Here is an 18,757-nt window from a genome sequence, read left to right on the forward strand (position 1 = left end):
ACTTCTGGAGATAGGTCAGTGCTGTTTAAAGTCACACAATAGCCTAATGTGCCAAAAAAAAAAAAAAAAAAAAAAGCAACAGTATGGTTAGAAACATTTTAAAGTTTCTATCTTAGAACAAAAGATGAAAGTCTGTCCACAACTAGGGAAATGATAGTTTCCTGACTGGGCAGAAGTGACCAAAATAATATCCATAAGGCATGATGGTCCCAGCGGAACTCGTGTTGGCAGAGAGGCTGAGAGGCCATTAGATAACATGGCTCAGCTCATGGAGAGGCTTGCCTGGAGGCTGGCCAAACATCTGGTTGGAAGTACTGGGCTCCCACGCTGGTTCAGCTTATGTTTGGCTTCCAGGAAAATTTACCCAGAGCTTTCTTGGTGTGTGTGTGTGCGTGCACGTGTGTGTGTGTGTGTGTGTGTGCGTGTGTGTGTATGAGAGAGAGAGAGAGAGAGAGCAAAGGAAAGACCTGTGTGAGAAGAAACACCAAAATACTTTCTCAAACAAGAACAATGATCATGATGACTTAAGTGTTTTGTACTTCTGATAGGGACCCATCTTGAGTTGGTTCCAGTGTGGCAGCAATCAGTCATAGAAAAATGACATCAGGTGTCATGTTATCCTAGTCTTATCCTAGTCTTATGTGATAAGCCACTCTGACAAAAACAGCTTGGAGAAGAAAAGCTTTACTTGGTTTATGGTTCCCACTCACAGTCTATCATCCATGGCAGTCAGGGTAAGAGCTAGAGGCAGGGACCAAAGCAGAAAGGCGACTCATGGCTTGTAGTCTAGCCTGCTACCTTTCTTATATAGCCCAGAATGACCTGCTCAGGGGAGGCACTGCCCAGAGTGGGCTGGGCCCTCTGCATCAATGAATAAAAAGACAGCCTCTCACAGACAGGCCTGGTACAGACAGACAGTTATGCAGTTCAAACTTTATTCCAGGTGCTTCTAGGCTGTGTCAAGTTGACAGCTAACACTAACTAACATAGAAAGACAGGATCTGCAATCAAGCTTTCATAGGCAATATAATATATAATGTATATATATTATGTAATATATACATCAATATGGAATCTATACTATATATTGATATGTATCAGTATTATATATATATGTGTGTGTCATAGGTATACATACACACACGCATGTGCACACACATATATGTCTGTCATATCTATCTATATCTATATATATATATCAAGAGCTTGATACTCACCTTGCTCATGCCCTAGCCTCTGGGGAGCATTCCCATCCTGTGTCACGACTTGCCAGAGAAGGGAAATAACTTCAGGCAGAAGGGCCAAATGAGTGCAGTGGCCTCCCTTTTAAACAACCCGCTTTCTTGGCAATTAACTCGCCCATATGAGACAGTATCAGTCCCTTCCATGAACAATGCCCCCGCTGACCTAATTATCTTGTGTCAGTCCCCTTCATCTTAAATGCACTTATCACTTCTTAATACTCACACACGAGGGACCAGACTTCCGGAAGGCACACTCAAACCACAGTGGTATGTTCTGTTACTTTATTAAGTGATGATGATGACGACATTAACTCTCTGCTCTCACCAGAAGAACCTTAGAGACATGTAGGACCTGAGGCTGTTCTTCAATTCCCCACTGTAAGAAGACCACCGCTCCAGATCTCTCTCTTCCCCTCTTAGACTCCTCCTTTACTGTGTTGAAGATGTATTTGTGCAGTGGTACACCTAAACAATAAATACTCATATTCTCAGCGACACCTGGATAGCTCTCTCACTCACTGAGGCTCTAGGTAATACCATTTGGAGACCATGACCGAGGCTAAAGGTAATTTTTCAAATGGTTTCTTAACTAAGAGCAGGGTATGCACACACTAATTGTCTTTCTCAAGTGATGACAGCTGTGCAGAAATTTTAGAGTTTCTTGGTGGAGCTGGTGTGGAGGAGAGTTTTTAGTCCCATATTTTACTGGGTATTGTTGCCACAGAAGTGAGTAATGTAGTCTTTGGTGTTGTTCAGATTTAGATGGAGGGGTGCTTGTTCCCAACAGTGTCCTATGGCTGCTTCCACCTTCCACATTTACATCTGGCAATTTTGCTCATTCACATTCCTCTGACACCGTAGCTCATGTCAAGCAAGAAAGACATTGTGTCAGAAACTCTTAGGCTATGTCTTGCTTGGCCTGGACTTGGCCTGGACTTGGCCTGGACTCCTTGCCTTCTGCTGTCTTTTCCTCTCTTCAGTTTTGTCTGGCACCAGTGTTACAAAGCTGAGTGCGGCTTTTTCCCTTGGAAAGCATTCCCTGGAAACCCAGACCACGCCGTTCTGCCTGGAGAAGATTTTGGTTTCACTGAGCATTAACAATTATCTCTTCAATCATAAGATGTAGTTGGTCTAGGCAAGTCCAGGGAACTGATTTCTGCCTCTGACTGCAGCTGGCCTACACAGTAATATCCAGATGTGGCTTATTTAATTGCCCTGTAGGCACCATCCCAGCTATCATGGCCAATCACTAACAACCCATGTGTCATCTGGAAATCCAGCTCAGTGAACTAGAACCCATGTCCCCTTGTTTGTTGTTTCTCCCCTTCTTTCCCCACTGCTTTCTTTTTAGAATCAAGAGACACGTATTTTTAAGGTGCCTCCTGCACTGGCTTCCATTGTGATTTTCCTTTGGGCGCTGTAGTTTCATGCAGTTTTTATTTTTCATTTTGTTTGTTTGAGGCTGCGTCTCCTGTCCCAGGTTGGTCTGAAACTTTCTTTACAGTCAAAGATAACCTTGAACTCCTGATCCTTCAGGACCCACTTCCCGAGTCCTGATATTACAGGTGTGTGCCACTATGCCTGGTTTTGTTTCCTGCTGCAGACTGAACTCAGAGCTCCTGAGTCCTAGGAAAATGCTCCGCCAGCTGAGCTACATTCCCAGCCATTTTACAATGAGCAAGCGAGCATGTTGCTTCCTACTCAGTGGGGTCACTTCTCGCAGCTTAACTATTTGGTAAACACAGGGCATATGAACTCAGACCTAGTATAGGGTGGAGACCGGCCGAGGGCTGTCTGACCCTAGGCCTGGCTTCTCCTCATGCTCAGTAGTGGGATGAGACTGCATTGCGTCCCAGCCATTTTTGACATTTTCTCAGCTAAGCACTGGACGAGAAACTCTCAACCCTGTAATGGACGTTTCTATTTCCCAAGACTTAAGCTGTGCTTCTTATTTCTTTCTCCGGTAGAAATCTGACATCCAAGATAGCATCTGCTACAAGACCCAGCTCTACCAGATAGAGAAGTGCAGAGCCACCAAGGAGCCTTATGAGGTGAGTGGCCCTGGAGCAAATGCGAGGAGCTTTGTCCATTTTAAAGGGAGGATGGAAAGAAAGCACTACTGTAGGACACAGACTTGCCAAAGAACTAACTTCCTTACGGGTGAGCCCTGGAGAACTGGTCTACAGCGAATCCAACATTGCTCAGCCTCCAAACCACAGGGCTACGTGCCACATATAACCAGGAGCATTGAATCGCCTAGGTGCTCAGTCCGTACCACAGACCACTGGGAGGCAAGACGCCTGTAGTTTTACCCCTAATCTGTTAGTGAGAAGTGCTAAATGGCTTCCATGTTTGAAGTTTCAGTCATTCTACACAGTGTTGCTCTACAGAAGGACGTCTTGAGCAAGTACATATGGTCCCCCACATCTTCTTCCTTCCCCCTGCTCTAGAATTAGTCAGTCCTTTGTTTCTCTAGACAGCTTGGCTTCTGCTTTCATGGCATATACATATGTGATTTTATATATCTATAAGATCTAGGAACCACATGTTAGAGAAACATGATAGTTATCTTCAGGGTCTGGCTTAATTCACTTAATATGAGTTCTCCCAGTTTCATTTTCCTGCAAAGGACACAGCTTTATTATTCTTTATGGCTGGGGGAGAAAAACCCAAACCTTTTGTATATATAAGATATAGACCGCATCTTGCTTAACCATCCATTAGCTACTGGACAGCCAGGTTGGCTCCATGGCTTGGCTATTGTGATAGAGTTGCAATAATTATTGGTGTGCAGATGTCTCTGTGCTGTTTTGACTTGGACGTCTTCTGGGTGGCTAGTTCTGAAAGCTGTCTAGACGGATTCCCTTGGGCGCTCACAGTTGGAACCCCAAAACTGGGGTGCTCCAATGGGGCTGAATGGCACAGTTGGCATGAGAAGGAAGATGAAGGTGAAGAGCAGGGAAAATTCTGGGTGGAAATGAGTTTTTCAGTCAGCTGTCCCCAGGGTCTTGAGATGACATGCATCGTGCGTGAAAGCAGAACACTGCGGCTCTTTGATTCAGTCAAAACCCGTACCCTGTGGCAGCTCCAACGGTTACAAATGTAGACCAGAAGTGCACATTGTGAAGAAGTTTTGCTGTGGATTTTCAGACCCAGCACCAGGAGTGCAGGACTTCCTCACCACCAGGGTCTCTCTTGGGCTCTTTTCACTCAGTTTCATTCCAAGGAGCCAAACCCCCTCCCTGTAGAGAGTTCCTCAGAACTGCTGGGGCCCTGTCACTGGAACCTTGTGGAAAACTCAGGAACCTACTCATTGACAGAGAGGTCAAAAAGGGCTCCCATGCCAAACTGGGCCACTCCCTCTTTTTCTACCTCAAGGGAGGCCTTGGGAACCAAGAAGATGATATGGGCAAAGCTCAAGAGAGCCAGCTATGCCAGCTGTGCAGTTGTTCTGAGGATGCTGGGGTGAGCAGCTTTGAGGAAGAGAAGAAGACAGAAAACCCAGTTGACATATGAGGGGAGACAGAGAACAAGCAGAAATGATGACTATCACAGTGGTACTGGGATGCAAGGAGGAAACCCAGTCACTCTGTGGGGACTCAGGCCTCTCTGGGCAGGAGGGAGGGTAAGGGAATGAGAATCAGAGAATCAGTTGGGGTGGAGGAAATTAGTTAACTGCCTCCTCTCTCTAAGAGCAGCTGTGAGGCTCCAGGATAAAAAGGCCTTTGGGAAGGTGGGCCATCTCCAGCAGACCCTGAGCAACAGACCCATGCGAGGCTGTGAGGCTGACGCTAGGGAAGTGGACTGGAGACCCAGAAGCAGCTGAGCTCCAGGCCTTGCTGACTAGTTCCAACTCCGAGTTGCCCTTGTTCTGCACGAGCGGATGTGGCTCAAATTTAACACACACATAAGCACTCCCCACTGCCGTCCTCCCCGGGGGCAGAGGAGAAACAGGCATCCATCCTCGAGAGACGGCTACTCACCAAGTCCTGGTGTGGAGCCTGTGAATCCCTCAAACTTCTACTCTCTGGTCCTCCTGCTCCACTTGCTCCAGCTTCTTCCCCTCTCTTGGAGGCTCTGCCACGTTCTCCTGATCCCCTGATGGCTACTCTCACTCTCTTTCCCACACAGTAGCCAGAGTCTGGTCACGTCGTGTCACTTGCCTTCTGGAAGCCTTTGGAGGCTCGGTGACATGACCACCTATGGGGGAGTCAGCTGCCATTTGCTTTGGCCCCATGGTTTGGCCTCACACCCAACAGCACCTGAGTCATTTTCTTGCTTTGTGCCTCTTTCCCTGGGCCTAAAAGGTTTGTTTTTACCACTCTTCCTACCAGGGTTGAGCATACCCATTCCTTCTTCCTGGATCTCCTCCCTGCTTCTTTCTTCCACCTGTGTATCTTCAGACATGGAGGTGTGGCCATTCTCTGACATCTGCCATTGGGCCCCATTCTTTCTAATGTGCCTGCTGTTGAGCGTTCTGTAGACCAGGATGGTCTTAGCACCTTCTCACTTCTCAGGGAATCACCTGATGAACAAATGCCTCTCCCAGTTTGGTCCCTGAGTTCCACAAGAGCAAGGACAATGCTACTATCCAAGGAGCCTGCATGATTCCTGGCATGGTGGAAGTACTCAGTAAATATTTGTTAAGGGAATAAGTGAAAGGACGACACAGACCTTGTCCTGTGTCAGAACACGGATCTAACTGAGGCAAGGAATGAAGGGGCAGACCGTTCCAAGTGTAACACTTAGTTCAGTGTCTGCAGTGTCATGAGCAAGAGACACTGTCAGTAGATGGCTGGGAACAGACTCTCCCTACCGCTTGCACTGAGACTGGTCCCTCTGCTGGAGCCGAGCATGCAATATTCACTTCTAGTATGCATTCAATAAAAATAAAAAGGGTGCCCAATGTGTGTACCCTGGCTGTCCTCTGTGCCTCCTGGCCCATGCCTATCTTCCTGCCTGAGCCGCTCTCACACCCAGCGGCTCTGACTGTAAGTGCCAGAACCCTGATGGGAAAGCCCCCCACTCTCAAGCAGATGCCTCTTCTCTGACGGCTATTTCCACTTGGCCAGAAAACACATGGCGACGGCTTTAAACATTTGTTGAAATATTGAACAGTTAGGATTTAAATAGGAGCACTAATGGGCAAACTGCATTTCAGTTTTCTGTGACCCATTTGTTTCTCCAGTGCACAGTACTACTTCTGCTAATTGAATTACAGGCTGTTACTACGGTGCCCCACTCGTCCCTGTTGAAACCCAGAGATTGGAGTGGGGCTGGCCAGAAAAAGTTCTAGGAAGGTCTTCGATGGCTGGGGTGGGAGTAGGGGAGGACAGGGAATGGAGCGTGAAGTTGTAGGATTTGACTGGAGGGCCACGTTCTCCGAGGATGTCAGGAAGCTGTGTCCTGGTGGTGTGCATGGGTGGCCTCTTTTTTATTTCCTCATTTCTATTCCTCTTTTTCTGCTGGAGGACAAATCAGCCTAATTGAGTTTTCAGAACTTCCCTTTGGGAGGTTACAGTGCTATGCTATTAAGAATTATTCTTTCTCTTCATGTAAAAAGGCAAAAGCTATTTTGTAAAATTGGAACACGTAGCTGGGTGTGGTGGGGCACGTCTTTAATCCTAGACGTGGGATTGGCAGGCAGAGGCAGGGGGATCTCTGTGAATTGGAGGTCAGCTTGGTCTACATGTGAGTTCCAGGACTATGTGGAGGGACCCAGTGTCAAAAAGAAAAAGAAAGGAAGAAGTGGGACATGTGTCTCACTTGGGAACACCATGCATGGCATCCCAAGGGCCCCTGGGCCACTGGAGGAGAGATGGGACAGTCATGATTTCAAACTAGTTACTTAAGGTGGCTTCAAATGGGGTAGGGATAATGGAGCATGCTTTTAATTGTAGCACTCAGGAGGTAGTCGTCTGCAGATCTCTGTGAGTTCAAGGCTAGCCAGGGCTACACAGTGAGAATCTATCTTAAAATAAAAACATGCTGCAAAGCCGTTTTTGTTGAAATCTCTTTTAAAGTATCGATTTTTAAATTTTGGGCTAGAAACAGGAAGTCTTTCCAGACAAGGTCATGGTCAGGGGGCAGCAGGGACTGGATTCTTCTGACTGGCTGTGTAACGAACAGCACCCAGGGCAGACATCTGTCATCTCTCAGTTCTAGTCAAGGTGACTTAGGGCTGGTTCCTCCTGTCACCAGGAGGAGGGCTAGGAGAGGGCACCCGTGCCAAGGCTTTCTCCAGGCTTCTGATGGTCGCTGCTGATCTGCTCTGCTTGCCTTCCTCCTCACACCATGTTAGGTGCGTTCCTGTGTCCAGAGTCTTCTCATAACCTGTCACGTTGCAGAAGGGTCGTCCTGACAGCCTCAGTTTAACTCAGCTGTCGCTGTAAATACCTGACACCAAACAAGGTTGTGTTCTGTGGTCCTAGAGGATGAACTCCAATATAGAAACTTAGAGCTGTTGTTACCTGTGGGGCCATAGTTTCAAGATAAATATTAAGATGTTACGCTCGTGACTTATTTAAAAATCTGTATGACTTGGGCTGGAGAGATGGCTCAGCAGCAGAACACTCACTGCTCTTCGGGGGATCCTGGTGCTGTTCCCAGCACCTACATGGAGGCACACAGCAGCTTGTAGCCCCAGTTTCAGAGAATCTGTAGTCGTGTTCTGGCTCCATGGGCACATGCACACACATGGTACATATAAGCTCACATAGACACATATATACATACACATAAAAATAAAGTATGGCCAAAGAGCTGTTTACAGTTGATACCTGCTCCAAAGGGAAAATCTGTTTTCTCCAATGGAGTGTTGCGGCAAAAAATGAACTTCGTATTTTTTGCTTGTTTTTGTTTTATTAGGTTTTTGTTTTGTTTTTTGTTTTGTTTTTTTTTTTTTTTTTGGGAGAGAGACACACACAGAGAGAGACAGAGAGACAGAGAAAGACTGTGAAACTGGGTGGGTGAGTAGGATCTGGGAGGAACTGGGGAAGAAGAAAACATCATCAAATGATTATATATATGATTATATGTGTGTGTGTGTGTGTACTAAAGAAGAAAATAACTGAAGTGTGGACTCAGGTCACACAGTTTGTGCAGCTGGCCATTAGACCGGTAGCTGCCCTGGGGACAGGCTGGGGAGAGGAAGCAGCCAGGTGACCCAGCGGGTAAAGGCACTTGCTGTCAAGCTGACCCAGTGCTTGCTTCCCAGAGCCCACATGGGAAAGGGGAAGATCCAGCTCCTACAAGGGGTCCTCTGACTTCCACATGGGCACCATGTTTGTTTATTTATTAATTAATAAGCAAAGCAATTAATTAATAAAACAGAATAATAAGTTTTAGAAAGAGAGTTTGTGCTGTGGGAAAAAAGTCTGAGGAGAAGCTCCTAGGTGCTGATCTGGTTCTTGATATGGGGCTGTTCCCATGGTTCTCTTCCCTGCTGGGGAAACACGTTGACTTGCTTCCTTGTCGGGAGAACACCCCTCCCCTCTAAGTCGTAGCGTTTAGTGACTTTACCTGAAAGACTGCTCTGTGTGTAAATCAGGACATCTGCTCCCTCCTTACCCTGCAATTGGGGGGGGATAATTTTTTTTTCTATAAGCATTGAAGTGATTAATTTTCCATCACAGGTACAGGGGAAGTCATACAGGGTTGCGCTCTGGGGATAAGTCATAGATGTCACTTCTTGAACTGATGAAAATTGGTGTTTTTCACAGGCCTCCCTGGACACCTGGACAAGAGACTTTGAGTTCCATGCTGTGCAAGTAAGAACTTGTGGGGGTTCTGATGGATTAGCCAGGTTCTACAGAGATACAATCCTGCTCACTAGCATACACATATGAGAATAGAGATGTGGTAGAAAGGATAGACAGACACAGCCGTCTTTCTAATTCTTGTCTGTATGGTCTTTGTGCATGTACATGTGTAACTGACTATGGAGTTGAGGAGAGGGCACTGGTGTCCTCCTCTATCACTGTGCTTTATTCTTTTGAGGCAGCGTCTCTCCCTGAACCTGTAGCTAGCTGGTTTTCTAGCTAGGCTGAAAGACCCAGAAATCCTCTTGTCTCAGCCTTTCAAAATGCCAGGGTTACAGGTATACACAAGACCACACTTGGCCTGCTATATGCTAACATGTAATAAGCTAACATTCAAACTCAGGTCCCCGTGGTTGGGTAGCAAGCGCTCTGAGGCACTGAGCCAGCCCCATAAGCCTGTTCATTCTGTTCTTCTTAAGGCTTTTAACTGACTGGATGAGCTGCAGCACGTTAAGGAGGGTCATCTACTGTCTGTAGCATCTGCTGCTGTGGATGCTAAAGATCTTCAGGAACATCCCCTTTGCAGCAGCTGCTGTTGGCCAAGCTCTAGATAATGTGGCCTAGCCAAGCTGACGCCCAGGAATTAACGAGGGATCCTGGGTATCAGCCAGCCCCCTCAGAAACTGCAACCCTCTTTCCTTATCCTGAATTGCGGTGCACAGAATCCTGTTGAGAGTTGATCGGATCCGCCAACCCCCACCCCAGATGGGCTTGGTGCCTACTGTGCAGAGCTGAGCATGTTTCTCTTTCACTCCTGTTTCTACTGCAGGGGTTTGTGACAGCCAAAGGGTTCCTGGTTCTGTGGTCTGATTTATGAATCAATCCTTCTTTTTAGAAACTCACTCATAGTTATTTGCTTGCTTGCTTTCTTACTTTTCCTGCAGCCAAATCTGGCATGATAGGCATAAAGGGACCAATACCAACTGCTTAGTGGCATCTGGGAAAGCTGGCCATCTGGGGTGTGAGGGCTGGGCACCTGGCTCACACTTTAAGCCGCCCGGTGAAGCACCTTCATTTCCAGCCAAGCTCCCAGTGAGCTTGTAGAATTCATCCACTCACGGAAGCATCTTCAGGTGCCCTCACCCTTCAGGGCTCTCCTTATGCCATACTCACCCTCAAAACAGGAGAGAAGTCAGTTTCCCAAGAGACAGGTCTGCCTATAGCCTGGGATGAGAGGGGCTCAGAATGTTGGTGGTTGTCATTCCGGTCACCATGCTGGTGCAGGATGGTGACAAGGAGCTGGCAAGGACCCACACTTCAGGTTAAAGATGTGTGTCGGTCTGTCTGTGCCTTTGTGTGCATCTATATGGCTCTGTAAGTGTGTATGTGTGTGTGCGCGCCTGTGTTTTTGCTACAAAAGCTTGTCCTCCTTTGCTTCAGAGAAGGTAGAAGGCAGACCGTGTTTCATGGAATCAGAGGAGCAGAGAGCAATGGAAACCCGTGATTATCTCCTGCTGGCCTTCCCATGGTCACCTGGAACACACCTCGTAGCATTCTGGATGTCTTAGTGCATTTTTTTGTTAACACCAGAATGCTTGGGGCCAGATCATTTATGAACAACAAAAGGTTATTTCTTACATTTCTGGAGGTTGGGAACCCCAAGGACTTGGTGCCAGCATCTGGGGAGGGAGGGCCCCTCACTGATCCACACAGTGATGAAAGCTGAGGTTCTTCTTTTGTTGGGAGACTGCTCCTATGGTAACTAAACCTCCCACAGCAGCCACCACCTGACCCTACTCCAGGCCATGTGGAGACAACAGTTCATAGTACCGGCTTGAGGGCTGTGGAGATCAGAGATTTTAGTCTGCCTGTTGGGTGACTCATCGGACCCTCCCAGGCCATTTCCTCATGGTGGGCTCCTTGTGACCTTGGTCATGGCAGTTGGGGGCTGAGGAAGCCTTAGGAGCTGTGTGAGCATCTTCTTCCATCTCACTTCTTTCACTGGGTCAGGGTTGTGCCCCCTTGGAGGCTTAGCTCCTGGACGCGTCACTGAAGACCCAGCATCATCAGTCCCATTCCTCCCCAGTTGTTCCTTCCCATTCCGGAGCCAGCCTAAATGAGCTCTCTGCAAAGGTGCTGGGCATCCTTCTTGGGAACGGCACTTTTGTGAAAGTGCAAAGAGACGCTTCCTCACAAAGCTTTTCAGCACACAAATGAAAAATTGATGAGCTTCCTCGAACCGCAAAGCCTCTTCAACTTGAAGGCAAAAGAAATGTGGAAAGCTGCCTTCTCCCCTCACCCAGAGCGAGGTCAGGGAGGCTTTGCCTGTGTTTAACAGTAAACATCAGTGTTGTCGTCAGGGCCAGAGAAAGGCTTTCTCCTTCTGCAGCTGCCTAGAGGCTCCACCATTCCCGGAAACTTGAACTCAATTAATTTTAATTCAGTTCAGTTTCCACTGACCCTGCCTCCCTCCCAAAAGCTGCTTTTAATGCTGTTTCCAAGTGCCTGGCTTGATGCCAGAGGCTGTGAGGGTGAAGGCAAATCAAACAGTCAAGCCCACTCCCATTAGAAGGATTAGGATCTGGTTCTATAAAGATAAAATCTACAGCTGAAAACATGGCAGCCTACATTCAAGTTCTAGATCTACATGTAAATGCTTCCGTGCTTAGACAGTAAAAAGGGTTAGGAACCCACCGGGGCTTCCTGGGCTCTATAAGGTTTAGACACACACTCTATAGGGTTCTGATGTTTAATGAAAGCGGCTATCTCTGTGTGTACCACATTTTCATTGCAGTTGAGATCTCTGGGTACCACTGGATGGATGGATGGATGGATGGATGGATGGATGGATGGATGGATGGATGGATTTAGTATTTTGAGACAGGGTCTGTTTGATTTATTATTATTGTTGTTGTTATCTACTTGAGAAAACAACTTATAGGACAAATTATTTTGCTTGTAATTTCAGAGTTTTCAGGCCATAGGGGTAAGGGCATAGCAGAGCTGTTTATATCATGGCAGATGGAAGCAAACAGTGATACAAACAGTGATAGGAAAGAGGCCAAGACAAAAATATAACTGCCAAAAACATGCATTCAGTGACCTCTCTCTCAAGCAAGCCTGCTTCCTAAATTTCACCTCTCCCCTAGCAGTTGGTTCAGATTTGAAGCCATCAACAGATGCATAGATCAGGTCAGCATCCTGTGAGCTAAGGGTCTATAAGGAACTGTCCTTATAGACCATCCCATGAGCAGGCATTCTAAAGCCCCTACATATTGCTCGATCTGGTCAAGCTGACTGTCAAGATTCACCACAACCAGGTCTCACTGTGTAGGTCAGGCTGGCTGGCCTTGAACTTGAATTTTTTTCTGCTCAGCCTCAGAATAATGAAATTATAAGTCTGCACCACCATGCCCAGCTAAGGCAATACTTCAAATGTACACAGTAGGTCTTTAGAACTCTGAATTGTTTGCTCCTTAGTTCCTTCAGATTTTTCCAGAGTCCCTGATCATGTTCCCTTGACCTGGAACATGCTTACACAGTGCAGCCAGAGTGAGCTGGTCTAGAAAGTCAGGTTTACTTGCTTCCAGGCAGAGGGAGATGGCTCTGGAGCATGGGCTGCGCCTCAGCCCTCCCCTCAATCCACACACTGGGAAGCACACAACATTTAAGAGATGAGTTCCTCTGAGAAGAGATGACTTCTCAGCGGCAGATCCTAGGGTATATTCTTGTGGGTATCTGAATACATACGTTCACTTTGATTTGAAGGATAAAAAGCCCAAGGAACAAGAGAAGAGAGGCGACTTTCTTCATCGTCCATTTTCCAAGAAGTTGGACAAGAGCCTGCCTTCTCACAAACAGCCCTCGGCCTCGCTCATCACACAGATTCAGAACACCAAAGCCCTGCTCAAAGACCGGAAGGCCTCCAAGTCAGGCTTCCCCGACAAAGGTGGGTCAGCTCCATGGTCCTGCTCCATGGGGGTGGCTGTGTGGGCTCACAGTGGAGGTGACGGTGGCTCTGGGAAGGTCCCGCTGGTACACCCAGTACAAAGGGCCTCAGGGGCCAAGCAATGGGCCCATGTTGACCTGATGTTGACCTCAAGTGCAGGCTCTGAGGAGTCGGAGACAGGCACATGGTGTAATGGGAGCAGAGACTGGGGTACACAGAGCTGCAGGGCAGTGTTGAAGGAGGGACAGAGGGATGGGGCAGCAAGTCGACAGGGTGTGAAGGACCACAGACGAAGAGTTGAGGTGCTTAGACGTATAGAGGCAGGGATTAGGACAGACAGTGTAATAGGAGCGGGGGCTGGGGTGTGACACTGAAGGACTAGTGATCAGGCAGACACTTGTGGGGTAAGTGTCTGGGTTGTGTCATGCCAGAGCAGAGGTTTGGGTGATAGTGTGGGACTGGAAGGCAGGGCGTAATCATCATCATCGAAGCAGGTCAGGGAGCAGAAACAGATGTAAATGTTCAGGGTGAGCAATCAGCACATCCCAGGGTTGAGAGGAGTACTTGACATTACGGGGAGCTGTGGGGTAGATTGACAGGAGCCGGAGGTGGAGTGCAAAAGCAGATGCTGGGCTGTGGGCTTCTTGGAGCTTTTCTCCAAACCAAGTGTGACTGTGCCCGGGTTCCAGACTGGTAGTAGGATTCACTGACCCAAGTTCAAGTTCCAGCTGTCCTGTTGTTTGTGGGCCAAAGGTCTTCACTGAATCCCTTAGTTGTACTAGCCTCTGGCTGTTAGAGCTACAAGGTGGATCCAATGTGTCCTGACTCAGAATCCATTCCATCATTCATAACTGATACACAGGAGCCTCCTTCCATCATGGCACAGGTTCAGGATGCATGGAGGCGACACCCTGGGAGGGAGGCGGGGAAGCTGGGGCTGTCCTAACAAGGAATCATGAGGCAAGAGCACTCTCTCTATTATAGGCTGGTGGCAGAGGCTTTCTTATTTGTTTTAGAGGTCACAGCATCTGATCTGGAGGCTGGGAGGGGGGTGTCACGTGAGTCAACTCAGGCGAGTTGCTCAGGCTTCAGGCTTAGTGAGAGTCAGGAACAGCAGGCTATCCCTTCACTGGCTCGCGCGCGAGCCAGCCGGATCACCGACAACATTAGCCATCAGTGAAACCTTGCTTCTTCCTGCTGTCGCATTTCAGGCATCTGCTGTCTGAGGAGATTTTATTTCTGAGGCTGAGTATTTATTTCTGTGGGCAAGGAAGCTTCTCGGAGCCCTCCACCACTCCTGAAACTACTCCCATACTCTAGAAAAGCCTTCTGGGCTTCTGTGGGGACCTCGGATGCTCTGGCTGACTCTCTTCTAACTAGACAAGCCCATTTGTTTCTTGTTTCCTCCTGCCTCATGCCAGGTTGTCGCTGTTCACCGGGCGGCGGGGGGGGGGCGGGGGGGACAGCGTGGGTAGAATAGTTGTGTGCGCTTTCCAAATCTATTTTCATGGTCTTGCTTTCTTGGTGTGTAGATTCCTTCGGCTGCCGCAATCTTTTCCGCAAAACTTCTGATTCCAATTGTGTGGCTTCTTCCTCCATGGAATTCATCCCTGTCCCACCTCCCAGGACACCAAGGATTGTAAAGAAACTAGAGCCCCACCAGCCAGGGCCAGGAAGTGCCAGCATCCTCCCCAAGGAAGAGCCCCTGCTGCTGGACATGGTTCGCTCCTTCGAGTCTGTGGACCGAGAGGAGCACATAGAGCTGCTGCCCCCTTCCCATCACCACAGGATCCTGAACTCGCCTATCAGCTTGGCTCGGAGGAATTCTAGCGAGAGGACGCTCTCCCCGGGGCTGCTGTCCGGAAGCATGTCACCTCTCCAAACCCCGCTGCATTCCACGTTGGTCTCTTTCACCCATGAAGAAAAGAGCAGCCCCCCTAAAGAGGAGGGTGTGTGTTCCCCACCTCCGGTGACCACCAATGGCCTCATGCAGCCTCTGGGCAGCCCCAACTGTGTGAAAAGCAGGGGAAGGTTCCCCATGATGGGCATCGGGCAGATGCTAAGGAAGCGGCACCAGAGCCTTCAGCCTTCCTCGGAGAGGTCCCTGGAGGCCAGCACATCCCCACTGCAGCCCTCAGCCCCCTCCAGCCTCTCCTTTGACATGGCTGACGGTATCAAGGGCCAGTGTTAACACAGGGTGGCAACATTCCAGGTCTCTGAGGACAGCAATGGAACAGAGCTCCACACACACACACATCAGGGTATGAATAATCAACGTCACAGGGGCATTTTTATTCTCTTAATCCTGTCACACCATGTCCCACACTTGGATCAGCTGAAATCCATAGATTCAGAGTCCGCACACCCGGACTCACTTAGGGACCCTCTGAGATGCTGAGAGTCGGGGATGCCCCATTCCAGCCTGAGATCCTCTCACCAATCACAAAGCCCTCACCACCGTCCCAGATGGACTCCGGGCCGCAAAGCACAGCTCCGTCTGCTGGACCACTCAGATTTCCAGACTGGGGCCAGGCCTTCCCTCCCCCGCTGTGCGTGTGCCTCTCGTAGACTGCTCTGTTCAGCCGTCAGTCACAGTCTCACGGGACCACACCACTGCAAGGATGTTCACCCAGCCGAGGGATCCCTTCACAGAGGGAAGCAGCCCGTCTTCCCCTAACAGTGAGTCCCTACAGGAGAGCAGAAGTCACAGTGCCTGACCCTGGGAATCCTGGAGGAAGACAGCACAGAGCCTCAGACAAAGATGGAACCCAACAGTGAGAACCCAGCTGGAAGGTGGTGACTGAAGGAAACATTCCTGTGTGATGTTATAACAGACTTTTTCTTTTCCTTTTTTTTTTTTTTTTTTTTGGTTGAAACTTGCTGAGGATTGAAAGAACTTGTCCAAAGAGATCTTTCTTTATTATCTCATTAAATTGTAAGTAACTTTTTTTTTTTTGAGACAAGGTCTCTTTAAGTAGCCCAGGCTGGCTTCAAACTCATCATCCTCCTGCCTCGGTTTCCAAAATGCTGGGATTACAAGTGTATACCCCTGTGTCTGGCTCAAGATAGCAATTAAAAAACAAGACAAAAAAAAAAAAAAAGCCCTACATGGCCAGATGGAAAGTACTTTTACCAATCATCTTTTTCTGGGAGGCTACATCTCAGATGGCCAAAAGGCTGGCTTGGAGATGATGGTAGGAACAGTAGACCACAGTGGCCTGCCTGAGGGATGACAGCCTAGCCATCCTGTGTTTATGCTGAGGCAGCAGCAGAAGGCATGGAACAGCTCCAGATGGTTCTGAAGAAAGACAGGATTCTTAAGGCAGAGTTGAGGTGGCAAGGAGGAGGCTTTCAGCATGCAGTGCTGTTTTTCTGCTGTGGTTAGACCTTAGCTGTTCTGCTGGGAGCTGGGAGCAGGCTTGCCCACTGGGAGAACATTTTTGGATGGGTCCATGCCCAAGGAAGATTGTGCAGTGCCCCCCAAAAGGGGCATCAGTCCACGCTGTCTTATACACCTTTGCCCTCCAGGATTGAACCAAAGATGCATTTTCGGTTTTGTGGCTGTGCCGCCCCTGTGTGTCTCTTGTGGAATGTGGTGTTGTCTGATCCTGCCCAGCTGGTACTTGATGGGGGACTGTCTGTGTGGATCCTGGGCCCTGGTACTTAGCAGGGGACTGCTCCCGTCATGAGTAACATTTTAGGGAAGCAAGGAATTGGCACAAGCAGGATCACAGTTTTTTAGGAGCTGAGTTAAGGAACAGCCCAGAAGCTTTGATCATTGACTATTTCAGGTATCATCAGAGTCCACAACTGTAGCCATCATCTTGGTCATCAGGTTCATCATGTTGGTCCACTGAGTCTAAAGTGGGAGGATCTCCATAAAATCACAGAGCCGCCTTTGGTGGGGAGGGGTGAGACACAGAATCGCCATTTCTCATTTACCAGTATGGCCTTCCTTTGGCCTCTCCACAGCTCTGACTGAGCAAGAGGAGAACATGCATTTGGCTGACCCTAGAAGCAGGGTGCTCTAGTTTTGGCTGATTTTGACCTGGGCTGCTTAATCTCTAGTGAGGGACTCACCCCCTTCCTAGGGCCCCTAGGAGGAGGCCAAGTCTTTTCCAGCAGCTGGTGGTGTTCTTCAACATGGCTTCAGTTCGGCTTCCGGGACTTAACATTGAAACTAGAACTCCTTAAGCAGGGAGAAGAATCATCTACAGACACCCTGTCTGTTTGACGGGCTGTGTTGAGTTTCCATGGGTGAAGAGTCCTTTTTAAAGATAACTGCCGACTGGAAGCATCTGGCTCTACAAGCTGGTAGGATGTGTACCCATGTGCTGGGCAACCTCCCCCCCACCCCCCTTGTAGCCCCTTATGTCTTTTTCTGGCTGTTTGCTTTTCTCACACATGTGTGTGCCTGTGTTGGTGTTAGCCTGTAGAGAAGGTGTTTCCATTCTTCGGATGCTTCGAGAACAGCGTCAGATGCACAACTAGTTTCCTGTGTTGCCGTGGTAACTGGGACTCTGAACTCAGGTGTATAGTGAACCCAGTGAGAGGCAAAGGGGAGCAAGGAAGGGAAACAAGCTGTGTTTTGGGATGTGTATAAACACCCGACAGACAAGTCTATGAAACAGAGTGAAAGAAGAAATGTCAAATTCTTTATTGTTTTATTATATTTATGTGGAAAACTTGACTATCCTCTTTTTAAGTAGAGAGTGTATTGTGTGTGTGACCCATGACTGTCCTTCACGGTCTCTGCCTGTGGTTCCAGTCAGCCTGTGGCTACCGATGGGAACGACCAAACTGCCATCAAATGAAGTCCAGGAGGAAGACTCTATTTTAGTTGTACGATTTGGTCATAAGTCAGAACTATATTTATGTCACTATTATGGAATATATGTACTTTTATAATGGCTGTGAAATACACTTTTTCCTCACTATGGCTGCTTCTCTATTTATTGATAAATCTTAAAACGTTGACTATGCGGTACAGCGGACGGCTGGTTACTCAAAACTCTTGGCACAGATACGAATGGGAGTGGAGGAGTGGGAGGAGGGCTTGAGAGGACTTCCACTCCAGTCGGAGCTGGTTAATTTCCCCACCAGTGGGTGTTTACAGAGGTTTATACGGCTGGTGGACTGAATGGCAGCTCAGGATGACTCAGCATATTAATGGGTCATGATTTCCCCAGGAGACTGGCGTCCGTGAATCTTGCTTCTGGAGTCTGTCCTTCTTTTAGGTACTGGGTCAAGCAAAGGAGTAGATATGTGATGGAACAAGAGTAAATTAGCTGTTCGGATTGTCTTGGGCATGACAGCCCTCATGACTATTCACAGAATGTTTTTCTATAGTGCCACCTTCCTTAATTAAATCCTTGGGTCCCTTTCCCACAGGGTCTGCAGGTTCAGTGGGTTGCACGGCTACGAAGCAAACAGGGCCCCTGTCCCCACTATACAGTCTCACTCAGAAGTTAGACAGAAGGGAGCAGTTTGCGCTTCTGATGTTTTATTATAAGAATCTGTACACATTTCAGAGCAGAAGGAACCTAAGATTCTCTGGTCCAACATTAGCCTCCTCCCTCCCTTCCTCCCTCCTCCCCCTCTTCCTCTTTCTGCTACTTCCTTTCTTCTTCAACACCTTCTCCAGGCTTGCCTCGACCTCACAGTCTTCCTGATTCAGCCTCCTGAGGGCTAAGCTCACAGACATGCCCACCATACTCAGTTCCCCAGGCCTTTTAGAAGATGATGGCCCAGAGGTCCCAGGGGAACTGACTGCTGTGGGCTTGGGGGAAAGCTGAGGGCAAATC

General features: G+C 48.4%; 1 protein-coding gene across 1 annotated transcript in view; it reads left to right on the forward strand.

Annotated features, from left to right (window-relative positions):
• The window catches only part of Hunk (hormonally up-regulated Neu-associated kinase), a 105,761-nt gene extending 87,871 nt beyond the window's left edge, over window positions 1–17,890 (forward strand). Inside the window, exons 8-11 of the mRNA XM_021643610.2 lie at window positions 3,212–3,295; window positions 8,966–9,013; window positions 12,773–12,953; window positions 14,486–17,890. Coding sequence (XP_021499285.1) covers window positions 3,212–3,295; window positions 8,966–9,013; window positions 12,773–12,953; window positions 14,486–15,144 — 972 coding nt within the window. The 3' untranslated portion in view covers window positions 15,145–17,890. The remainder of the gene's footprint in view (window positions 1–3,211; window positions 3,296–8,965; window positions 9,014–12,772; window positions 12,954–14,485) is intronic.
• Window positions 17,891–18,757: the final 867 nt, after the last annotated feature.

The sequence above is a fragment of the Meriones unguiculatus genome, chromosome 17 (genome assembly GCF_030254825.1).
Source record: "Meriones unguiculatus strain TT.TT164.6M chromosome 17, Bangor_MerUng_6.1, whole genome shotgun sequence".
Classification (NCBI taxonomy): Eukaryota; Metazoa; Chordata; class Mammalia; order Rodentia; family Muridae; genus Meriones; species Meriones unguiculatus.